Below are 26,503 nucleotides of genomic sequence, written 5' to 3' on the forward strand. Positions count from 1 at the left end.
ATGAGGTTTCGCCTAGGGTGTCAAAAATCCTTGCACCAGCCATGATGAGGCTGCACTAATGGGCGCTGATGAGGCTGAAATCATGGGAACTGATGAGGTGGCATTGATGGGTACTGATGAGGCTGTACTGATGGATGCTGATGAGGCTGCACTGATGGGTGCTGATGAGGCTGCACTGATGGACGCTGATGAGGCTGCACTGATGAGGCTGCACTGATGGACGCTGATGAGGCTGCACTGATGGGCACTGATGAGGTGGCACTGATGGGAACTGATGAGGCAGCATTGATGGGCACTGATGGGCAGTGATAGACGGCACTGATAAGCTGCTCTGATAGGTGGCAGGGTGTGGTTGTGTGAGGACATCCATGAACAGCCTTCCAGAACGAGAGAGCCTTCTTTGGGCTATAGCGCAGTAATGAGGTGGGTAATTCCTGTGTCATCAGCTCCATTTAGTGGCCAAAATGCGGTATAGTTTTCTCATTGAGGTATTTCAGAAAACTGTACTTCATTTTGGCCACTAGATGGAATCTCTTAGATAAAAAAAATATGGAAACATTTCTTTCAGCTTGCACAAATGCTTCTGACCAGGTCTTGCACCCTAAACATGAAACATGGTCCCAGCCTGGAGCAGACTCAAGGGACCACTTGTCTTTCTTCTGCCATAGCTCTTCTATGTTTCTAACATGTTAAAGCTTATATGGGACACTTAATTATTAACTTTGAAAAAGCGAAATCCTTGGAAATACATTCATAACGTCTCCATTATTTTTATTTAAAGTCACAACGTCATAAACTCCGCAGAAAAAAATAAAAGTACGGCTATACAGGAAGGAAGCTGAAGAGGGCCTATTATATTAACATGTTTATCTGCTTTTCCCAATGCAAAATATTCATTTATTTCCCCGGCGTGGTATTGTAGCGTTCGATGGAAACAAATAAACTGTCATAAACATCAAAGGATGAGGGGATATCAAGAAAGTCCTCAGGTTGTTTGCCCTCAGCCTTTTCAGGGAAACCTACAAGGCGGATATTGTTCCTCCTCTGGTGGTCTTTCATGTCCCCCAGCTTATCAGTATGAGCATTCACTTCATATTGAACATCCTGCACCCTATGTTCCAATGGACACACAACATCTTCCTGGTCACTAATTCGCTGTTCAGCTTCGGTGGCCCTTTCTCTAATGTTCTGCACATCATTCTTTAGGAAAGACATTTCAGCTCTTATGCCATCAATATGTTCAGTTAGTGCGGCCTTACATGTGCATATAGCCTCCATAATCTGCTTCAGGGAGGGCTCACCCACCCCCTCTGTATTGACCATACCGTCTAGATCTTCCCTTGGTAGCCTGTCTTTGGAGGGACCCCTGTGTGGTCCCTCGGCTCTAGGGGGTAGCGGGCTCACCTTGTCAGGATGTAAGGAGAATCGCCCAGCGCCGCTCTGCTGTGTGTTACTAGGGCGTTGTTCGTCCTCCTCATGGCCGCCGCCATCTTGAGAGCCCCATGCAAACTGAGAGAGGCACTCAGCGGGAGATTCCAGAGGTGTGCGCCCGTATTTTACCATGCAGCTGTGTTCCGCCAGGTCACGGTAGTGTAACGGAGGCTGTATGGAGCAGGATCGGTGTCAGTGACACTCAGGATGGTCAAAGGATCCGTTGTCCTGCACGGAGCTCCGACGCAGCGCTGCTCACATGCCGGTTGCTAGCTCCGCCCCGGAATACTGCAAGTTTAACGCTGTATATTTCAGTACGTTACATTCCATTTAATGGAGCACTTTTCTGTTTGTTAGTGCAAGTTTAACGCCGTATAATTCAGTGCTTTACTGCAAGTTTAATGCGGTAAATTTCAGTGTGTTATCTTCCACTTAACGCAGTACAGTTCAGTGCGTTACTACAAGTTTAACACCATATATTTCAGTGCGTTATCTTACGTTTAACGCAGTACAGTTCAGTAAGTTACTGCAAGATTAACACTGTATATTTCAGTGCGTAACCTGCCGTTTAACCCATTAAATTTCTGTGTTTTAGTGCATGCTTAATGCAGTATAGTTCAGTGTGTTACTGCAAGTTTAAAGCCATGCAGTTCAGTGCGTTACTGCAAGTATACCCTGTGTCCCCAAAAATAAGACCTAGAGTGATTGTCGGTGATGGCTGCAATATAACCCTTACCCCCCAAATAAGCCCTACCCTGAAAATAAGACCTACAAGGAATTTAACTAGGGCTTATTTGGGGGGTAGGGCTTATATTGCAGCCATCAGCGACAATCACGCTAGGTCTTATTTTCGGGGAAACAGGGTAACACTGTATATTTCAGTGCATCGGTGCAGTTTTACTGCAGTATAATATAGCAGTAGAGTGTGTCTGTGTAGTAGTGAGTGCTCAAGTTAAAGTGAACCAAACTAGGGGTCCTGGCTTGCAGATGAAAGCCTGAAATCTCTCCTCTGCAAAACTACCCAGCAACGAGCGACTCCTAAAGAACAAATCAAGGGCAAAATCAATCTGCACAGCTCCCAGGATCTCCCGCTACCTCCGGGTACGATGTCAAAGCACAGAAAGCAGCTCAAAGGTAACAAAGGTAACAAACTTCTTCCCCATAACAGACATGAGCCGCAAGTAAGATGGCACCGATGGCCTCTTCAAGCAAGCAGGGTGGCTCCTCTCCCCACACGCTGGCTTTACTCTCACACAGCAGCAGCACTTGTTCTCCTCTCCAGCTGCGGACGGTGAGTCATCTCCCCCTGCTTCTCACTCCACAGCCAGCCCAGCTAAATCAAAGCCCTGCAAGGATGAAACAGATATCAGCCAGCCCAGTAATCCCCCCTTCCCTGATCCCCAGAAACCTACGGCAATAGACACATTCCCTGCCACAGACCAACCAATCAATCTATGAGCTGACAATGAAGAATATGCTCATTTCACTGAAGCACACTCTATATACAGATCTGTCTGCCTCAGTATCCTCCTTATCTACTGTAGTACAAACACAAGACCATTGCTTACTACATGCAGAAACTAAAATATCAGATCTCTATATTGCACACAATGAGCTGATTGATGTATATACTGAACATGATGATGAACTACACGTAATTAAACTTAAACTGGCAGATTTAGAGAACCGCTCCCATCGGAACAATATAAAATTCTGCAACACCCCAGAGTCAATACAGCAACCTGACCTGGTCCAATATCTACAGGCGCTGATGAGGTCCATAGTACCAGATCTGGCTGACCAAGATTTGGAAATAGATCAGGCACATAGACTTGCAAAACCACCTCACCTTCCCGGATCAAAGCCCAGAGATGTACTCTTTTTCATTGCAAAAGAGAAAGTGGTGTCTGCTGCAAAGCACTCATCTACCCTCCCAGAACCATTTGACACAATCAAACTGTATGCAGATCTCTCAAAAACAACAATGGATACCTGTGACAATTGGCTACTATCACAAAACCATTACAGAACCACCACATTCCCTAGGGGCTTCCCTGTCAAATTGCTAATAACCTACCAAAGCAAAATGTATACCATGAAATCACTTGCTGGGGGGCCTCAAACTCCTAAGAGACTGGTGTCTCATCCCTGGGGAAACCGCACCCTCTGACAACCCCTCATCCTCACAAATGGACACGGATTGGTCTCATAGTTTCATAGTTAGTAAGGTTGAATAAAGACACCAGTCCATCCAGTTCAACCTGAGTGAGTGTCTACCCCTATCTCTGTACATTGCACGCTCACATTGGTCCCTACCCTCAAGGAGCCCACAATCTAAGGTCCCCATTCATATATTAGGGCCAATTTTGAACAGAAGCCAATTAACCTACCTGCATGTCTTTGGAGTGTGGGAGGAAACCGGAGTACCCGGAGGAAACCCACACAGGCACAGGGAGAACATGCAAACTCCAGGCAGGTAGTGTCGTGGTTGGGATTTGAACTAGCAACCCTTTTTACTGCTAGGTGAGAGTGCTAACCACTATACCACTGTGCTTCCCAAGTTCTGCCACTGGTGTCAGTATTTTTTAGGACCACCTTTGGGGTGGTCTTTGGTGAAATATCAGGGGTTTTACCTTTGAGACAAAGAAAGGACTCAGCAGCACAGAATGAATGAACAGGGATAGCTCTCTGTAGAGCTTCCTGTTCATCCATAAACTGAAGCACAGTAAACACAATTTACTAAGCCTCAGCTATGAATGGAAAAAAAAAAACAGAGTCAAGGACCGGTACCGATCACTGGCTCTAATCATTAGGAAAAGGAAGGGGCCGCTCTCCATCCTGACTGTATCCCCTGCAGCAGCTGATGGGAGGTGGGAGGGGGTAACCCAGCAGCGCTGCAGGGGGGGGGGGGCAAGGAGGGCCAGGGGAGCACGCAGGGGCCTGAGGCAGCAGGGCAAGGACAGGGAGTCGGCGGCTTGTAGAAGAATCAATGCCCTCTATTTACTTCAGGTGCTGAATGTCTGCGTGAAGAAGAAGCTGGCATTCAGCGGCTGCATAGAGGGATCGGTTCCTCTACATGCTGCCGCCCTTCCCATAAAGGAGTACAGGAGGGTCCGGACGAGCCCCCTGGAGCTTGGGGCTGTGTCAACATTTTTGCAAACCCCTGTGACCCATGTAAATACACCCCTGCATCTGCCAAAGGTATAGTCACTTTATAGGGCACTAGAGAACTTCGTATGGGAAACTGTATGGAAGTGGAAGATGTCTTTGGGAACTGTTACTTGTTATTTGCAACTACCTCAGTAAAAGATCTTTATTGTTCATCTAAATTGCTTGGTTTGAAGTCTCTAAAGGGATGTATGCATGGTGTATCAAAATAACAGGGTTTACAACAAGGGGACTGAAGTTAGAGAATCTACAGTACAGAGCCCAAGGAGCAGCCAGGAAACGCCAGGAAACGGGTGACATGGCATGGTCCTCACTTACTGAGACCAACCCTGCGGCACAGAGATACCTAGGGACCCAGCCTGGAGTAAAGAGAGAGGAAGAAGCAGAGGAGCCCCAAAAGGAGTACAAGCATGCTGGACCAGTTACTGGGAGTGAGGGAATGGAGCAGTCCAAGCTTGTTGAACCAGTCACTGGGAATGCGGGACCAGAGCTGTGTAAGTCTAAGGACTGGATGGACAGAAATACAAATCCTTTGGCAGGTACAGCTCCTGTATATGTGTTTCACTGGGTATTTAGCTCTTTTTCTTCAGCTTTACTTTTCAGTGTACTGTCATTATTAAAGAGAGTGATACCCATATGGTGGAATCAATACGGGGGTATATATTTTGGAGCAGCTTTTGTACAGAGGTTTTACATCCAGTACTTGTGAGAAGTTGTCACAATTTTCCATAAATCTATTATAACCTAATACTTTCAGGGATGGCATCCTCCCACTATGCAACTAAGGCACGTTCTTTTTTTATTTTTTTGACAACACATGGAAAGCCCTCTGCCCGTAAATTCTATGGCTGGATTATAATCATTTGGATACAATAGAGATATGAAATGTGTATTTCTTTTTTTTTGTGGATTATTTATATGCTGATTGTAACGGCTGAGTCATTGTAGCATGACATTGCGTAACTGCTGTTGTCCGGTAATTGGATTGCTGTGAGCTACACCGATAGAGACAAAACTCCAGCAAAAAGGCAATGCAAAGAACGTCAGGGGTTCTGCTCATGGCAGTTAGCGGGATTCTAGTTATTATTTTAAGAGTGCATAAAAATATAACTCAATGTTTGGCCTAAGTCACTTCCTATATTCATTTTTATGAGGGTCCACATATGAAATTTATTTTATTTCAGTATTGAAAAATGAAAGACCCAGTCACACAATTTGCCTTAGGCTGCATTCCCAACACTTAGACGGCAGAAAAACAATGAATTAAAATTAGGGCTATTCACACTTTTGTGCTGAAGTTTAGGTATGGATTATTTTTGCATAATTATATTGGCCCAACTTGGAGTATGTATTTGTCATACTTGCGGGGTCACTGTGGAAGCTGGAAATAACTGAAGTAGGCAACGCTAATACAGTGATCGTCGCTGGCTTTCGTGTCCTGTGTTTTTACACCCACATATCAACTCATACTTTTTGGCTGGCCTGATTCTGATCCACTGTTCACATTAAAGATATCTTCAAATGCTTTACCACTCTGTTTCTTCAAATTTCCTGGCTCCCTATCCTTGGGAAGAAGAAAAGGGGCATTCTCCTGAAGGGGAGGCCACATGGTGGGTCTATCAGATCTTCCCAAAAGAGACCCACCCTTGCCACTGGAGCAATAAAATGGTCCTCTCTCCCCTGACTGACTAAACCACCACCCCATGGCTCCCCCCAAACACACACCTATTCCCCCCGACTGAAAGGTGCCAAACTGTGCCTACGCCTATCTAATGGGCCATGCTGATACTCCAAATTTCCTGGCTTCCCTTCACTGGGAAGAAAAATAGGGGTCTTCTCCTTAAAGGGGAGCCACATGGTGGATCTATTACATCCTCCCAGAGGGGCCCTCCCTTCCCAATTGGGGCAATGATGTCCCATACACACGATCAGTAATTACGTGAGAAAAAACTTGGATGTTTTTTCCGACGGAATTCCGCTCAAGCTTGCCTTGCATACACACGGTCACACAAAAGTTCTCTGAAAAGTTCTCGGTGATGTACAACACTATGACGAGCCGAAAAAATTAAGTTCAATGCTTCTGAGCATGCATCAAATTGTTTCTGAGCATGCGTGATTTTTTTCATACAGACTAACACATTTTCAGATAGGAACTTTTTCTGACCAAAAAATAGAGAACCTGCTCTCAATCTTTTGCTGGCTGAAATTCTGCCATCTAAAGTCCGATAGAGCCTACACACGTTTGGAATTTCTGGCCAAAAGCTCACATCTGACTTTTGCTGGCAGAATTTCTGATCGTGTGTATGGGGCGTAAGACGGTCCTCTCTCCCCCTGACTGATAGGTGCCAAACCCTGCTGTACTCCCATTAACGGGCCACTCTGGTTCTCCAAATTTTCTGTCTCTCCTTCCCAGGGAAGAAAAATAGAGGTCTTCTCCAGAAGAAGAAGTCACATGGCGGGTCTAATATATCCTCCCAAAAGGGGCCCTCCCTTGCCACTGGGGCAATAAAATTGTCCTATCTTCCCTGACTCTGACTAAACCACCACCCCACGGCTCCCCCCAAACATATATCCTTTTCCCTGAAAGGTGACAAGCCCTGCCACACCCATATCTAATGGGTCACTCTGGTTCTCCATATTCCCTGGCTCCCCTTCCCTGAGAAGAAAAATAAGGTCTTCATCCTCCTAGAAGGGGCCCTACCTTCCCATTGGGGCAATAAAACTGCCCTTTCTCCTCTGACTCTGACTAAACAGCCGCCCCACGACTCCCCCCCCCCCCTAAACAAACACCTATTCTCCCAACTGAGAGGTGCCAAACCATGCCCCACTCCTATTTAACGGGTCATACAATGGTATCCCTGATCACATTGTATCATTCTGCCAGAACTAGATCTCCCACCAGCTATCATTTATAGCGACAGGCTTGCCCTCCTATTGTTAGCAGACCAGTTTTTTTTTTCATATTGGTCTGTTTGACAACCAACCAAAAATTGTGTATGGACAGCCAAGACTTGTGTAGAAGGGTTACAACCCATGGCAGGTTTTTACTGCTATCCTGTGTTCCATTTACTTCCTGTGTGGGACAGGGAATTAGGAAAAAACTCCAACACAGAAACAGGTAGCAATATAAAAAAATCTGGCAGGCCTTTTATCTCTACCCTACTCTTTGAGAAAATAAGATTTTTGTCTGTGTTACTGTTGGAGGTTTTTCTTTTAGTTCCTGTTTGAAACCAATGTCACTAAGGCCGCGTACACACGGGCGGATTGTCTGCCCAACTTAGTCCGCTGAACCGTGTTTCAGCGGACAATCCGCTCGTGTGTGGGCTTCAGCGGACTTTTTCAGCGGACAGTCTGACGGACTTAGTCTTTCGGAATTTCCGTAATTTTGTCCGTCCAAACTTGGTTTCAGCGGACAGTCCGCTCGTGTGTAGGCAAGTTGGACGGACTAAGTATGGCGCATGCTCAGAAAGGATTTACACGCCGAAGGTTGCATTGCAGTGTATTGGACGTCGAATTTCTAGTCCCGTCGTACGTGCCGTACACGTCATCGCGCAAGCTTTCGGCGGACTGTCTGCTCATCGTGTGTGGTCAAGTCCGTTCATTCAAAAGTTGAACGGACTGTCTGTCGGATTGTCTGACGAACTTAGTTGGGCAGACAATCCGCCCGTGTGTACGCGGCCTAAGACATGAAGTTCACATGAAGTTGTCATGAGGACATGAAGTTCTGAAGTTCTCCAGGACATGAAATTGTCACCAGATCATGAAGTTCTAAAGTTCTCCAGGACACAAAGTTGTCACTAGGACATGACGTTCTGAACTTCTCCAGAGTATGAAGTTGTCATCAGAACATGAAGTTCCGAAGTTCTTCAGGACATGAAGTTCTCCAGGACATGAAGCTGTCACCAGGACATGAATTACTAAAGTTCCCCATGACAAGAAGTTCTCCATGACATGAAGTTGTCACCAGGACATGACATTCATGAAAGACAGGAATATCTTTCTAATAGTAAGAACCCAATAGTAGTTAAAATTGTTTAACATGCTAATGTTGGGGATTCTTCCCTCATTTCCTGTTTAGTAAAATCAATGTCACCAAGACATGAAGTTCCGAAGTTCTCCAGGACATGGAGTTGTCACCAGGAGATGAAGTTCTGAATTTCTCCAGGACATGAAGTTGTCAAAAATACATGAAGTTTTGAAGTTCTCCAGGACATGAAGTTCTCCGGGACATGAAGTTCTGAAGTTCTCCAGGACATGAAGTTGTCACCGGGACATGAAGTTCTGAAGTTCTCCAGGACATGAATTTCTTCACGACATGAAGCTGTCACCAGGACATGACGTTCTCCATGACATAAAGTTATTACCAGGACATGACATTCATGAAGGACAGGAATATCTCTCTACTAGTAAAAACCGATAGTAGTTCTAATTTTTTTCCACACTACCAAAAAAAAAAAAAAAAAAGTTGGCTGAACACACACTAATCACTTTTTAATAAAATGAAACATCCAGTTCACAGATCCATGTCACAGCCCATACATGTGTAATCTTGTTGATCCCATAAAACCCTTCCTACTTCATTTAATTCTTTGACTATTACAGGGTGGCATGTATGTTCATATGTGGGTGTGTGCAGGGGAACCGGCTTAACAGATGATAATGCAGCAAAAATAGTAAAGCTCTTACTTGTTGTGAATTCAGTTTGGATGAATTTACTCTTGATATTTCCATTTATTGCCTGCAGTCTTACAGTGTACTGTGCAGATGGGCTGAGCTCAAGCAATCTGTATGAAGTGGCATCAGGCCCCAGTTCAACCTCCTGTAAAAAAGGAAAAATTCAATAATTAGAAATTTAATTAAAAAAATCATGCATTACTTCAATTTGTTTCAGTGTATATTTCCATACACTGAAAAAAGAGACTAGGTCGGATAATTGATCTTTGGTTCTTTGGTTAATGTGCTTGTCAAGGGATTTCAGTGGAGAGTAGAAGTGGCCATATATTACCCTTGGTCCACTGTTTGCACAATGAGGAAGCCTGCCCTGGGTTTTGAGTTATATGTGCATTAACATGGAATTCCAAAGGTCTTTTTTTTTTTAATTATTCAAGTATACGTAAACCAACATTGGGTGCCATTAACATGCTTTGATTCTCCACAAAAAAATAGTGGACCTTTGTAACGTGGATTTTACAATTTGGAACTTAGATCCACTTGATAGCCCTCCATTATACTGTACAAAGGCCTTTCTGGGGGGTAGATGCCCCCTGAGGTAGCCATTTTTTCAGCCCCCCTTCGATGGATTGCTAGGAAGCTGGTAGCTTAGGCCACACACAGTATTTTTTTTTTTACTAAATGCCAGACTGCACAGGATCATTGGTTGCTAGGATGCTGGCAGCCAGGGCCGCATAATGTCATTGGTTGCTAAGACGCTGATGACTTGGACCAAACGCGAATCATTGGTTGTTATGGTGCCAGAGGCCAACCAATGGTGCTGTGTGGCCCAAGGGCTGAACATGTTCTGGGGATGGAGTGTCTGATATGGACTCTCTGGCCTTAGCGTTGCCCCCTACTGGGTCTACTCAATTGACTACATGGTCTGACTTTATATATATAAATATATGGGCCTCTATTTTGCAAACACATTTTATGCAAAACTGGAAGAAACTGAAGAAGGTGCCGAGAAGGGCAACTAAACTCAAAAGAGGCATGGAGGACCTCGGCAATGAGGAAAGATTAGCCAAACTTAATGTATTCCTGTTTTGGAACTGATTAAGGGGGATATGATCACCATGTATAAATAGGTAAGGGGGGATATAATCACAATGTCTAAATACATAAGGGGGAATATAAGTACCATGTCTAAATACATAAGGGGGATATGACCACTACGTATAATACATAAGTGGTCCATATGATGAACTTGGTGTAGAGTTATCCCCTTTCAGATCATTGCAAAGGACAAGGAGTCACGCTATGTCTGGAGGAAAAGAGATTTAACCTTCACATATGGAGAAACTTCTTCAGTAGGAGCTGTGAAAATGTGAAATAGACTCCCTCAAGAGCTGATTCTGGCCAGCCCAGTAGATTGTTTTACAAAAGAGCTGGGTGCGTTCCTAAATGCACAAAATATAACTGGATATTAACATTTAATAATGTTAATAAGGTAAAAATTTCAAAGATTGTCGATCCATCGAATATTTAATAAACTTCTGGGGGATCAGGAAGGAGTTAATTTTTTTCCCTGGTAGAGCAAGTTGTGATTTTTGCCTTCTTGTGGATCATCTATGTGTATAGGATTGTGTATATAAAGGTTTTCCATTGATTATTTTTTCTATTGGTTGAACTAGATAGACTTGTGACTTTTTTCAGCCTAACTATCAAACTATGGAACCCCAAGAAACATATGTTTGTAATACCTCTTTATTAAAAATAATAAAAAGTGTTGCAATGGAATGAAAGATAGAGCAAGCCAAGCCAAGTCAAAGGAGACAATCTTTCTCTGAAAGGTCAATTTACCCAAAACCCCCATGGTGCCAACAGTGAAAAAAGTGTAATATATGACCTCTGGTTTCCACTGGAAGTCCTTGGTGAGTTTTGTCAAACATATTGCAAAATAGATTTTTGGTTTATAAATGCTTAAATATATAAAAAAAAGACTTTTGGAATTACATATTAAAAAATATATAACCCAAAACCCAAGGCATGCTTCCTCATTGTGTCAACAGTGGACCAAAAGTAATATATGGCTATTTGTAGTCTCTACTAAAAGCCCTTGAGGATTGTTTTCAAACATACTAAAAAAATGATTTTTTTTGGTTTACATATACTTGAATCATTTAAGAAAAATAAAAAAGACTTTTGGAATTACATGTTAAAACTTATATAACCCAAAACCAGGCAGGCTTCCTCATTGTGCCAGCAGTGGACCAAGCGTAATATATGACTATTTGTCATCTCTACTGAAAGCCCTTCATCAATGTTGTCAAACATACTGAAAATTGGATTTTTATATACAGCTTACCTATAAAATCCTTTTCTTGAGAGTACATCATGGGACACAGGAGCTTCATTACATAGTGGGTTATATAGGCACCTCTGGTGATTGGACACTGGTTAACCCCAATTAAGGAGAATTCCTCCCCTATATAACCCCTCCCATATGGGAGGCACCTCAGTTTTGTAGCAATAAGAAACCACGTAAAACCCAAGAGGGGCGGGAGCCCTGTGTCCCGTGATGTACTCTCAAGAAAAGGATTTTACAGGTAAGCTGTATATAAAAATCCCATTTTCTTGATCATACATCATGGGACACAGGAGCTTCATTACATAGTGGGATGTCCCAAAGCAATGCTCAGATTGAGGGGAGGGAGACACAGATCATAATTATAGACCGCCAGGGACCGGAGGACCCAAACTGCAGCCTGCAGTACACTGCGCCCAAAGGCAATATCCTCTTGCCCTCTGACATCCACCTGATAGAATCTGGTGAATGTGTGGACTGATGACCAAGTTGCAGCCTTACAGATCTGAGCCAGGGAGGCCTGGTGATGCACTGCCCAAGAAAAGGAGGGATTTTCCCTTTAACACTATAGGCCTGAGAAATAACCTGTCTAATCCACCTTGAGAGAGTGGATTTTGACGCCGCCTGGCCCTTCCTAGGGCCTTCCGGCAAAATAAACAAGCAATCAGTTTTCCTTATCCGAGCAGTTGCTTGAAGATGTATACTGATTGCTCTAACCACATCCAAAGTGTGCAAAGATTCTTCTGCGGACTGAGGGTCCGGAAAAAAGGATGGTAGGATTACGTCTTGATTCAAATGGAATCCCAAAACCACCTTAGGTAGAAAGGACCTGTTGGGACGCATGACCACCCGGTCCTTATGAATAATTAGATACTGCTCCTTGCTGGAAAGAGCTGCTAGCTCTTATACCCTTCTAGCCGTGGATATGGCTACCAAGAAAACCAATTTTTTAGTCAGGAGAACTAATGAAGCCAGATGCAAAGGTTCAAATGGTTGCCCCTGCAAAGCCGAGAGAACCAAATTCAGATCCCATGGGCATACAGGAGGTTTGACTGGCGGTCTTATCCGCATGGCCCCCTGGATGAAAGCCAGCACCAGGGAATGCGATGCAAGTGGCTTCTGAAAAAACACCGACAGGGCCAAAATCTGCACCTTGATAGTGCTTATGGCCAAATTCATTTCTAGGCCTGACTGGAGAAAGGCCAAGATCCTGCTATTTGAAATAAAAGGAGAACAAAGTTGGGACTTTATATGAGACTTTGGACTTCCCGCACAAAGGTCTCCATCCCTAATCTATAAATGCACAAGGGGGAAAAAAGCTGGGGGATATGGGGGACAAGGGGACTTTATATGAAATACAACACTCAGGGTTGGCTGAGACATTAATTATAGCATAAATAGTGTTCTGAGGTGACAATAATGGGCATAAAGCAATAATTCATCGAGTATTTAATTGAAATCCAAAATTTCAATTAAATACTCGATGAATTATTGCTTTATGCCCATTATTGTCACCTCAGAACACTATTTATACTATAATTAATGTCTCAGCCAACCCTGAGTGTTGTATTTCATATAAAGTCCCCTTGTCCCCCATGTCCCCCAGCTTTTTTCCCCCTTGTGCATTTAAAGATCCTGCTAATGACATACTTTCTAGGATACCATTTCCTGAGTCACACCAGGAAACATATGTCCTCCAGATATTGTAATTAATAAGCCAGGAGGCTGGCTTTCTGGCATTGACCAGAGTAGAAAAGACTGGCCCCGAAAGGCCACAGTCTCTCAGAATGTGGATCTCAGCAGCCAAACCATCACATTTAGACTGTGTAAAGCAGGATGGTAAATTGGACCCTGTGAGAGCAGATCTGGCCGGAGAGGGAGGATCCATGGCCTGCCTACTGCCAACTTCATGATCTCTGCGTACCACAGTCGCCTGGGCCAAGCCGGGGCCACCAAAAGGACTGATTTTTGTCTCCCTCTTGACTCTTCCCAGGAACCGCAACAGAAGCGGGCTCGGGGGGAAGGCATAGATCAGATTGTACTGATCCCAAGGAACTGTCAGAGCATCTGACCCCTGAGCAAGTGTATCTCTTGTTCTTGACACAAAATTGTCCAGTTTCCTGTTGTACCTGGATGAAAACAGATCTACGTCTGGAGTACCCCACCTGTGACATATGTTCCGAAACACGTCGGGGTGCAGAGCCCATTCTCCTGGGCACAAATGCTGGCGGCTCAGAAAATCCGCCTGCCAATTTTCCACTCCTGGAATGAAGACTGCAGAAAGACACGGAACATGCTTTTCTGCCCAGACAAGTATGCAATTCACCTCTTTTTGCGCAACCAGACTCCTGGTACCACCCTGGTGATTGATATAAGCCACTACTGTGGCATTGTCGGACTGACCTCGTAGTCTGTAAGACCACTTTATGAGAGCCATATAAACTGGCCGGATCTCCAAGACATTTATGGGCAATAGCCTCTCGATCGCAGACCATTTCCCCTGCGAGCACGTCTCCTCCAACACTGCTCCCCAGCCTGTCAGGCTGGCATCTGTCGTGATAATTTTCCATGGAAGAGGAAGAAAAGTTTTGCCCTTCAGCAAATTTTTGGTTTGTAACCACCAGACGAGACTCTTGCGTGTCCCTGGGGATAGACGCATAGGAAGATCCAAGTATTGGGGCTTCCTGTTCCAAGCCGCAAGGATGCATCTTTGCAGAGGCCTTGAGTGGAACTGGGCGAATGGGACGGCCTCGAAGGAGGCGACCATTTTCCCTAACAGCCTCATGCACAATCGAATGGGGGATGATCTCCTGCCCAAAATTAGGCGCACCAGATCCTCAATGGCCAATGCTTTTGGCCTTGGAAGAAACACCTTGCCCTGAGCCGTGTCGATGATCATACCCAGGTATTCCAACCTGGTGGCAGGCTGTAGGGACGACTTTTCTAGGTTTATAATCCAACCTAGGCGTTCCAGGTGTTCTAGCGTTCTGGTAACGCTGTGGTTCAGGAACGCTACTGTTTTCTCCATGAGAAGCAAATCGTCTAGATAAGCCATGACTGCTATATCCTGAGCTCTTAGGTTTGCCAAGAGAGGGTCCGGAATCTTTGTGAAGACTCGAGGGGCCGTAGCAAGCCAGAACGGCAAGGCCACAAATTGAAAATGGCGCCACTCTACCACGAACCTTTAGAAATTTTTGGTGTGCAGGAAAAATTGGCACATGGAGATATGCATCTTTGATGTCTATTGATGCCATAAACTCTCCCCCTTGCAGGGAGGAGACCACAGTGCGGATTGACTGCATTCGGAAGGACCGGATGCGTAGAAACTGTTTCAGATCCTTCAGATCTAGGATAGGTCTGACACTTCCATTTGGCTTCGGAACGGTGAAGAGATTCGAGTAAAAAACTGTTCTTTTGGGTCCACTTCTACTATCACCCCCTGGGATAGTAAGTGATCTAAGGCCAGAAATAGCAGTTTTTGCTTTACTGGATCCCTGGGGATCCTTGACCTTAGAAAACGAGAAGGTGGAATCTCCTGAAACTTTAGCCTGTAGCCCAGAGATACCAAAGAGATCACCCACTTGTCCCGGATCTCTTCCCGCCAGGCTCTTGCAAACTGCAGGAGCCTTCCCCCCACTCGGCCGAGCAGGGGCGCCCCTTTACAAGGAAGCTTTTGGGCTCTGCTTGGCAGGCTTTTGTCCCCAAGTCTTTTTCTGCCCCTGGGCCCGGCCCTGAGCCTTTCCTGTAGAGGAGGGTTGAGAAGGCTGTCGCCACTGCTTAGAGCTTGATGCTCTGGGAGAGAGAGCATGCTTAAATGAAGGACGCTTGCTCCTTTTAACTGGAAGGAGAGTAGATTTAACTCCTGAAATTTTTTGGACGAATTTGTCTAATTCTTCTCCAAACAAACGTTCCGCTTTAAACGGGAACCCAATCAAATGCTTCTTGCATGACAGCTCAGCTGCCCAATTCTTTAGCCACAGGGCCCTTCGCATGTGTACCAACATGAGAGACAAACGTGATGCTTGTTGGACAGAATCCAAAATCGCATCAATCATGAAACACAGAATATGAGGTATTTCTGCATAACTCTCTACTTCCTCGCTGGGAAGGAGCCCAAGCATCTGCTTAACCTGTTCCTTGAGGAACTGACACAACCCCACGGCTGCGACTGTAGGTTGCACTACAGCGCTAGTCATGGAAAAGGAGGCTTTTAATAAGGTTTCCAGCTTCTTATCAGTTGGATCTTTAAATACCTGTGCATTATCCAAGGGACAAGTCAGGTTTTTATTCACGCAAGAAACAGACGCATCAACAGATGGGACCCACCATTTCTTGGTGAAACTTTCCTCCAGAGGATAATGCATAGAAAACCTTTTAGGAGGAGCAAACAGTTTATCAGGATGTCCCCAATCCTCATACAACAATTCATCCATTAAGGGATGAATTGGTAAGGAATAGGCAGTCTGTGGGGCTTTCCTGACTCCCAGGGAAGAAACAGAGGACGTAGCGACTTCAGCAGCAGGCATTCTGAATGTGGTACGCACCAATTCAGTATAATACTGCACCTGTTTTCTGAGCGCCTGGGAGGAGGGGACTCTCTCCTCTTCCTCTGATTCATCCGACTGCTCATGATCCCTGTCCCAAGATAGGGATCTCTCCTCATTGTCAGAAGAATCATCTGAGAGAGGAATTTCAGCAGAGGGAGGGGATCTACCCCTTTTCCTGCTATCTTTCAGGGAAGCAGAAATAAAATTCATTAATCTCCCTTCAAATCCCTCCAATGTAGCCCTAAGGGAGTCCTCCGTGACATAAACCAGGGCTGGGACATTAGGAGAGGCTGCAAAACCTGACAGGGGCACTGACTCGTCCTCAGAGGCTGGCTCCAGTCTTGCAGGGGGGGATGGTAATTTACAGCCACTTTTAGAACCCCTGGACCTAGGCAGTTATTTACCAGTGCCCTTGTTACCTCCCCCTGAGACCCTCTTACGAGGAGACATAGTCCTAAGCTACAAATCAGAGGTACTAGTGCAAAGTGCAATCACTGTTGTGCTTAAAGTCTCACAATAAATATATATGCCTAAACTGCACAACCTGATGCTGAGTAGGTGTCTAAGGTTTGCCTGGATCCAATCCCCACGGATGCTTACTGCCCACAGCTCCTGTGTCTCCACTTACAGCCCCCTGACGCTCTGGGCTTTTTAAAACTGCTGCCTGGCGCCTGCGCAGTACAGCGCCATGCACACTGATGTGCACGGCTCACAACCACACTCCCCCCTCCTCCATTAGGCCGGGAACGCGCCCGGCACGAGGACCGCGGAATCAGGGGGGGAAAGGAAAAACTCTATCGGCGCTGCGTGGGACCCCCAGACTACGTGGGGCCCCTGTATTACCTTGTTGTGGCAGGGACTGCAGTGGAGACGTGAGACAGCTGGAGAACCAGGCTTCACTGAGCGTGTGTACTGAAAGGCATGTAAGTATGCATCAGGTTGCTCTTACTTCCTCTAGTGGTGGAAACCAGGTAAGACATACAACTACTCAAAATGAAGAAATCCATCATATAATTATATATATAGGATTAACTTCCCTTACCTGTCCTCGCCGCAGGAATTGCTGAACAGACAAATTCCAGCCTTCACCCATCACGGCGGGCAGTGTTAGCCAACCTTCAGGTTTATCTGGGGCTCTTTCTCGGAAGAGCCTCCTACCTGGACCATGTAAAAGACTCTGCCAGAAACTTTTGTGCGCTCTGTGTAAACAGTACACCAAGTCTGGTTTTCCCAGAGCCCAGTCTTCCAATAGGAGAGGACTTACAGGCCAAACCTCGTTTCTTTGGCTGACGAGGCCCGGGTACCATACCATCTCGGGAGTCAAATATCGGCCCAAGATATGGATCCGGTTTGTTGTAGCCCTTAGGCCCCCGCAGGGACCTGCACAGAGCTAACGTTTTACGTGACCAACCACCATAGACACTGGCGAAAAAACTGAGGTGCCTCCCATATGGGAGGGGTTATATAGGGGAGGAATTTTCCTTAATTTGAGTAAACCAGTGTCCAATCACCAGAGGTGCCTATATAACCCACTATGTAATGAAGCTCCTGTGTCCCGTGATGTATGATCAAGAAAAGTAGAATTTTTTTTGGTTTACATATACTTGAATTATTAAAAAAGAAAAAAACTTTTGAAATTACTTGCTAAAATATATATAAGCCAAAACCCAGGCCAGGATTCCTCATTGGGCCAACAGTGGAACAAGCACAATATGTGGCCACTTGTAGCCTACACTGGAAGCCCTTGATGAGTATTGTCAAACATATTGAAAAATAGATTTTTGGTTTACGTATACTTAAATAATAATAAAAAAAAGACTTTTGAAATTACGTGTTAAAACATATATAACCCAAAAACCAGGGAGGGATTCCTCATTGTGCCGACAGTGGACCAAGCATAGTGTATGGCCACTTGTAGTCTCCACTGAAAGCCCTTGATGAGTGTTGTCAAATGTACTGAAAAACAGATTTTGGGTTTACGTACTGCATACTTGAATAATTAAAAAAAATGACTTTTGGAATTCCATGTTAACACATATATAACTCAAAACCAAGGGCAGGCTTCCTCATTGTGCCAACAGTGGACCAAGCATAATATATGGCTACTAGTAGTCTCTGCTGAAAGCCCTTGATGAGTGTTGCCAAACTTACTGAAAAATAGATTTGTGGATTACGTATATGTAAATAATTACAATTTTTTTTATGTTTTTATGTTAAAACATATATAACCCAAAACCCAGGGGGGGTTCCTCATTGTGCCAACAGTGGGCCCAGGGCCGTCTTTAAGGCACGGCAAAAGGGGCAGCTGCCCTGGGCCCTGTTATTGTTGTGGGGCCCAAAGCAGCTGCCTTCTACTTGCCAAATATAGCAGTTTACATTCCCTTGTCCCTTGAAGTTTTAGTCCTGTGCTGCTACTAATGCTGCCCAGCTCTGCCCTATTGTTGTGTACAGATGAATCACCTGCAGACCTGTGTTTACAAGTAAATACTGGCATTCATATGTAAATAGCAGTGACATGCATAGGTAAATAGCTGAGGCCAACTGCATTGATATGTAAATAAAGGCAGCATTCATAGGTATATGATGCCCCCCTGCAGTGAGAAGAAGATGTGCTGTAACCTATAGCAACCAGTGAGCAGTATTACTGTACACCATTCTCTAGCAGTCAATCAACAAGCAGAAATGTGCTGTAATCTCTAGCAACTAATCAGTGAACCTTATGCCACGTACACACGTAGCCGACTATCCGGTGGACTTAGTCTGATGGACTTCCCGCCGGACATTCCGAACGAGCTACTTGCACACACACCACACTTTTTCAGCGGACTAATACGGCGTACTAAGTCCGCCGGACTATCCGCCGTACTTTTGAAATGAACGGACTCACCCACACACGCAGAGGAAAGTCCGCTCATTTTGAGCGTGGGTCCAGGTAGCTGGGGCCAGGGAAGGAGGCCTCGCTTGCCCCGTCACCTGGTAAGGACTTAAAGGGGAACCCCTACGCCGAAAAATCAGCATGGGGGTCCCCCCCTAGGTCCACATCAGACCCTTGTCCGAGCACGCTACCTGGCCGGCAAGGAAAGGGGGTGGGGACAAGCGAGCGCCCCCCTCCTGAGCCATGCCAGGACGCTTGCCCTCAACATGGGGGGGTGCCTTGGGGAAGGGAGGGCCGCGCGCCCCCCCCACCCCAAAGCACCTTGTCCCCATGTTGATGAGGACAAGGGCCTCTTCCCGACAACCCTGGCCATTGGTTGTTGGGGTCTACGGTCGAGGAGCTTATCGGAATCTGGGAGCCCCCTTTAATAAGGGGGCCCCCGGATACCGGCCCCCCACCCTATGTGAATGAGTATGGAGTACAATGTACCCCTACCCATTCACCTGTGCAAAAAAGTAAAAATAAAACACAACACACAAGGGTTAAAATAGTTTATTGCACAGCTCCGGGGGTCTTCCATCTTCGGGGGTCTTCTCGCCAGACTCCTCCGCTATCTTCTGCTAGCTCTTTTGCTAGCACAGGAGCCCAGGTTTCTTCTTCGCCGCCGCCGCCCTCTTCTTCCGACTTCGGGGGTCTTGTCCCCCTCTTTGGTTCTTCTGTCGCCGCTGTCGCCGCCGCCGCTGTCGCCGCCGCCGCTGTCGCCGTCGCCTCTGTCGCCGTCTTCTGTTCTCTTCTTCTCTTCAGATGTTGCCTCGTTGCATCCTCCGCTCACAATGGCAGCGACACGCGGCGCGAGGCGACTTATATAGGGACATCACCGGATGATGTCCCCGCCTATTATGATGTCACAGTCCCAGCATCCTCAGAACCGAAGAGGGGGACAAGACCCCCGAAGAGGGGGACAAGACCCCCGAAGCCGGAAGAAGAGGGCGGCGAAGAAGAAAGCCGGGCTCCTCCGCTAGCAAAAGAGTTAGCAGAAGATAGCAGAGGAGTCCGGCGAGAAGACCAACGAAGACGGACAGAAGACCCCCGGAGCTGTGCAATAAACTATTTTAACCCTTGTGTGTTTTGTTTTTTTTTACTTTTTTTTACAGGTGAATGGGTAGGTGGACATTGTACCCCATACTCATTCACATAGGGTGGGGGGCCGGTATCCGGGGGCCCCCTTAATAATGGGGGCTCCCGGATTCCGATAAGCCCCCCGCCGCAGACCCCGACAACCAACAGCCAGGGTTGTCGGGAAGAGGCCCTTGTCCTCATCAACATGGTGACAAGGTGATTTGGGGTGGGGGGGCCGCGCACCCCCCATGTTGAGGGCATGCGGCCTGGCATGGCTCAGGGGGGGGTGCTCGCTCATCCCCACCCCCTTTCCTGGCCGGCCGGGTGGTGTGCTCGGACAAGGGTCTGATGTGGACCTAGGGGGGACCCCCACGCCGATTTTTCAGCGTAGGGGTTCCCCTTTAAGTCCATACCAGGTGACGGGGTCAGCGACGCCTCCTTCGCTGGCCCCGGCTACCTGGAGACACGCTCAAATTGAGTGGACTTTTCTCCGGGCGGGAAAAGTCCGTTCATTTCAAAAGTACGTCAGACTGGCACACACACGGCCGGATTGTCCACCGAAATGCGAGTCCGGCGGAAAGATTGAAGTGCAAAACTACTTTCTAAGTCCGCTGTACTTTTGGGTAAAAAAAGTCAGCCGGAGGCTACACACGGGCAGATTGTCTGGCGGACTTGAGTCCACCGGACTCGAGTCTGCCAAACTTTTCCACCGGATTGTTTGATCGTGTGTACGCGGCATTAAGGAGTGCTTTAACCTCTAGCAACCAGTCAGTAAGCAGTAATGATATGCTGTAACCTCTGGCAACCAATTGCAATCGCTGCCTGATCTGATACAGTAAACTGATATTAAGTCTAGCTGCTATTTATTGTATGTCTCAGAGAAGGTGGAGAGGGAAATTGCATGGGGGGAGCCCTAAGAAAATTTTTGCCCAGGGTCCAATCAATATTAAAGACGGCCCTGAGTGGACCAAGCATAATATATGGCCACTTGAAGTCTCCACTGAAAGCCCTTGATGAGTGTTGTCAAATGTACTGAAAAAGTGATTTTTGGTTTACGTATATTTGAATAATTAAAAAAAAAGACCTTTGGAATTTCATGTTAATGCATATATAACTCAAAACCCAGGGCAGGCCTCCTCATTGCGCCAACAGTGGACCAAGCGTAATATATGCCCACTTCTAATCTCCACTGAAATCCCTTGACAAGCATCATCAAACAAGCCCTTGATGAGTGTTGCCAAACATACTGAAAAATAGATTTTTGGTTTACATATAATTAAAATATTTTTGAAAAACTACTTTGGAATAACACGTAAAAGCTTATTTAAGGGTTCAGTGATTGGGTTTACCTAAAAGCTTGAAGAACATATGGGACCAATCTGTTGCTTGCTATTTTCTAGAATAAAAAATTGTGCAACAAGTTCACTTGGATATCAACTTTCACCATGGCGGTACCTCACAGAGGTCAACGTTCAGGTTACTATGGGTTACTGTACTTTTCCCCGTATCTCTTTTCTTTATTAAATAAAGGCCTGGTCCCTGAAGAATTCTCTATAACTCTGTGTAAACTTTGGATAATTATGCTAAAAGCTCTAAAAAAAATGTAAAACTGTTTAACATACTTTTACCATGAATCCAAAGGGAACTTATAAAAATGTAAAAAAAAAAAAAAAAAAAAAATCAACCCTAAAAACTTCAAAAAGACTTTTGACACTGACATTGAAATATGGCGAGGTATTAATTTTTACAAATCATTTCCAAACATTCCCCAGCAGCAGATGATGGCCAATCAAAAGCTTTGCGGAGTTCTTCTCTTTCTAGGGAGGCTTTGAAAATATGTTCTTTGGCATTAAGTCAAGAGCCTTCTAAAAAAAAAAACGATTAAACCCGCACAACTTGGTCCACTGGTCTAATTGTTCCATATGTTTACCATATGACATATTATATTAATGGGACATCACATGAAGTAACAAGCCTCCTACTACTGTTCATGTCTCCTGCAAATGTTTAGAGAAGCTTCCAGTGTTCTGTATGGAAATCATTACTAGGACATCCATATATTTTATTTTATTTTTTTAACATACACTTCTGAACACAGGAACTACCAGTGGTGTGACTTTTATGGCTTTGTACGCACATCACATTTTTATTGGTGAACATTTTCGCAGCTCTAAGCGTGGACTTATTTCTTCTAACGGGCCCACATAAAGCTAAATAAATGTGTTCTGTGTCCAGATTTGTAAAAAAAAAAAAAAATTGTCTCCAAGGTCCCGCATATGGAGAATATTTATTAGGGTACAACAGCTTCCTGAGTCGTAACAATGGAGGATGCTAAGTGAGTAAGTGGCAATGGCCACCTGCATCCTAGCAATGGAGGTTGCCAGATGACAATAGTGTCCTAGTAATTAGGTAGGCTAGGGGGCAACAACTGCCTGCATCCTAGCAATGGAGGAAGCTAGGCAGCAATAGATGCCTGCATTCTAGTAACAGATGTAGGCAGCACCCTCCTAGCATAGGATGCTAGGCAAATTTAGTTTTTGGCTCCTTTTGTAGTCAAGGGAGCAATGGTTGTTTGTTCTGCTCTGCTCAGGGTTCCACGGGCTGGGAGTTTGATTGCTTCCCCCTGACTCTGGAAGAAGCTTCCAGAAGATAGGGAGGGAGATTCAATTGACCAGCCTGAATATTTATCATGACCTGGCCAATCTCGGCAAAAGAGTGTCCAAAAGGTGGCTGGGGAGGTGATAAATAGTTTGAAGCCCTGGAGAGGTTGCTCTCTCTCCCCAGAAGGTTCCCAAGCCTTAGAGGAGGCTGTAGCTCCTCTGAGGTAGCCTGTGGACTATGTAGCTGAGGCCTCAGCGGTGTCGGGCCTGAGGGCCTAGAGTGATCCTCCTGAGGATCTGGCTGTGGAATTTCATCGAAAGGGATTGGGTCTGGAGAAGGATTGTCTCCCCCACTAAGCCAAGTCCAGAAGAAGAGGTGATTAAGTAATCAGCAGAACCCAAAAATGGAAAGAAAAATGGAAGAGGGCTCCATATGGTGCAGGTCAACCAGGGATGGTTTATTCAAATATAAAAAATCTCACAATGATATGCAAGACACAGAATCTAAAAGTGATCACAAAAATTGATAAAAAACATCTAAAAGCAATGTGGAAGACATACAAATGCTAGCCCGACACATTTCGACAACAAAAGGTCTTCAACTGGGGCATCTAAGTGACTGTGTACTTTTGGGCAGGAGCGGCCAGTCCATAAGGGGTGCAGGGGTGCTGCCCCTAGTTTGCATGCAGGGATGCATGCAGGGCACCAGACTCATAGGTTTCTATGAGCCTGGGGCTTTAATTGCCTTCAAAAAGGTTGGGCTCGAGGCACAGTCTACTGCGCGCTGAACCCACCCACTTGTAACACTAGCGAATCATTATTCACGATTGTCCTCTGGCTTCTCCTCCTGGCCAATCTAGACAGGAGGTGGACCGGGTTGGCTGGGAGGAGAATCTGAGGAAGCCACAGAGGGGCTGATTGTGGGGGGACCGTGAAGGGGTGAGTGCAGGGGGACCATGGATGGGTGAGTGTGGGGGGGACTGTGGAGGGGTGAGTGGGGGGGACCGGGGAGGTCTGAATGCGGGGGGGGGGGGTCGTTGAGGTCTGAGTGTGGGGGTACCACAGAGGGGTTAGTGCGGGGGGGACTGTGGATGGGTGAGTGAGGACATGGGGGGGTGTGCCGCCACCACTGCTTTTGGGATATAAGTGCCAGAGGTAGCTATGAACAGAGGAGGCTCTCACAGAGTCTCTGAGTACTGCCCATTCCCCTGTCCTCAGCAGAATGTGGGGGTGTGGGCCTAGAGAAGAGTGCTCTCTTGTTACTTGTTGGAGTATCTGATTCCCTAACTCCTCTCCTGTTTAAAATTCTATAAGCAATACATTTCAAAAAGACATCCCCTAGACTGAGTTTTTGGAGCTGGAGTGTATGGACTGGTGCTTGTGCTGTTGGGCAGCCTCTGCAATATTAGTTAGAAGATCAATGGGCCAATGGATTAGAAGATGTATTATCCTTTAGATATCCTCAGTATCTCACATTGGCCCTCCATGTATTTGCTCAGATAAACTATGGGGGTCCATATAATATGCTTGTAATGCAAAAGTAGTGAAGACGTCCAGGCGGCCCTGTGGTGTAGCTAGTGTCCTAAGAATGGAGGACACCAGGTGGTAATAGCTGCCTGCATCCTAGCAGAGGAGGACCCCAGGCAGTGGAAGCCACCTGCACCCAAGCAATTGAGGCGGCCGGGAGGCAGTGCCTGCCTTTGTTCTAGCAACAGAGGATGCTAGGTAGAAAAAGCTATCTACATTCTAGCAATTAAGTAACAGAGGTCACTAGGTGACAAATTAAACACCTGCATCCTAGTAACAGAGTATGCTATGTGGCAATAGCCACCTGCGTCCAAGCAATGGAGGACACTATATAGTAATAGCTGCCGGCACCCTAGCAAACGAGGATGCTAGGCGGTGATAGCCACCTATGTCAAAGTAACTTGGGGCTCCAGGGGGCAATAGCTGCCTGTGTTCTAGCAAAGGAGGAAGCTAGGTGGCAAACGCAGCCATCTATGTCCTAGCAATTAAGAAATTAGGTGGCAACTGCCTGCGTCCTAGCAACAGAGGACACTAGGTATGAACATCCACCTGCATTCAAGCAACTGCCCAATCAACTGAGGACCCAAGGGGTCAATAGACATCTATATCCTAGAAACAGAGGATGATAGACAAAACTAGCTTCTAACTTAGCAACTGAGCATCCAAAGGAGTAATAGCTGCGGGAATCCTAGCTATGAAAGATGCTATGGGGCAATAAACATTTATATTATTGCAGATAAGGTTGCCAGGTGGCAATATTGACTTAGTTTTAGAAAATATTCTTGTATACATTCAAAAGTCTAACACAAAAAAAATAGTAGGGTGGAAAACAGTAAATTGTGTGTAGTAATATCACCACACCCACACTATCGGAGTTTTTGATCTCGGACAGGAACCTGAAGTTTAATGCAGAAGTGCTTTCAGGTAAAGGAAAAGGCAGCAAAGGGTTCACCTTCTGGGGTGAATCATTTCTACATTAATTAAAACTTCTGAAGCTATGTTGGTGGTATTAGTGTCTCAAGCTATTTAAGTATTTGTTAAATAACTGCCTGACAACATTCATGCTTTTGATGAGCAGGTAAAACTAAGAACAAAACATATCAAAGCTGCATGATAAGGTATTTTAAGGACAACATTAAATTACCTTGACTGTTCCATCTACAGACTCATAGATCAGCAAGAAACCGGTAATAATGGATCTTGGGGGTCTCCACGTGACCAGAGCTGAGTCAGCCTGGATTTCACTTGCAGTTAGGTCTCTAGGGCCATCCAATGCTGTAGGATCAGAAGGAATATATTTGTTATCAAACACTTCATATTTAGTGTACCTAAAGGTGTCTACATTGAATTAAAACAGTTATAAAGGTATTTTTTTAATTATATTATTCGGTATGTAGGGAATAAAGGTATGTTATATTATATTGTACTCAAGAAACCAGCAAATGGCAAAAGACTAGTTATGGTCAAATATATGCGTTCCGATGTAGGCAGGTTGAGGATGGGTCCACTTAAGGTTTGAACCTTTGAAACCCTTCAAGGAACGAGGATGATATCACTTCCTTTTTGGCAGAATCCCTTAAATAGTCCTCTCTTTGTCCCCTGCCTATGCTGCTGAAGTAATTGGGCCCCAGGAACTTTTATTTAACTTCTGGGAGCCAGAAACTAGGGGTCCCCCTTCCACAGATTCCCACAACCACAGGGCCAGGGTTGTGGGGACGAGCCCCTTGTCTTCATCAACATGGAGTAATCTTCGCTGCCATGGGGATGACTACACCTGCTCTCGAAAATAAAAAATATACCCTCTTTGTCCCTGGCCTCCACTGTTAAACTGATGGGGCCTCAAGAACTTGTTTTTAACTTCTGGGAGCAACAGCCGAAGGCCCCCCACCCATAAACCCCCACAACCTCAGGGCTAGAATTGTGGGGAAGAGGCCTTTGTCCTCATCAACATGGAGTAATCTTCCCTGCTATGGGGATTACTCCACCTGTTCCTGGAAATAAGTAAATAGTCCTCTCGCTGCTGAACTGATGGATCCACAGGAATTTTTATATAACTTCTGGGAGCCATGGCCCAGGGGCCCCCCTTCCACAGACCCCCACAACCACAGGGCCAGTGGTGTGGGGAAGAGGTCTTTGTCCTCATCAACACGGTGTAATCTTCCCTGCCTTGGGGATTACTCCACCTGATCTTGAAAATAAGTAAATAGTTCCCTCT

At 45.7% G+C, this 26,503-nt stretch overlaps 1 protein-coding gene across 4 annotated transcripts in view; it reads right to left on the reverse strand.

Moving 5' to 3' along the window:
- TNC (tenascin C) overlaps positions 1 to 26,503 on the reverse strand; it is a 209,848-nt gene that overhangs the window by 31,421 nt on the left and 151,924 nt on the right. For all 4 annotated transcript variants that reach the window (XM_077467926.1, XM_077467899.1, XM_077467830.1 and 1 more), the window contains 2 exons: positions 25,433 to 25,563; positions 9,286 to 9,418 (listed from right to left, as the gene is read on the reverse strand). In XM_077467926.1, coding sequence (XP_077324052.1) covers positions 9,286 to 9,418; positions 25,433 to 25,563 — 264 coding nt within the window. The remainder of the gene's footprint in view (positions 1 to 9,285; positions 9,419 to 25,432; positions 25,564 to 26,503) is intronic.

This window comes from Lithobates pipiens, unplaced genomic scaffold (assembly GCF_037356315.1).
Source record: "Lithobates pipiens isolate NorthernLeopardFrog02 unplaced genomic scaffold, aLitPip1_a1.2 Scaffold_1, whole genome shotgun sequence".
In the NCBI taxonomy this organism is placed as follows: Eukaryota; Metazoa; Chordata; class Amphibia; order Anura; family Ranidae; genus Lithobates; species Lithobates pipiens.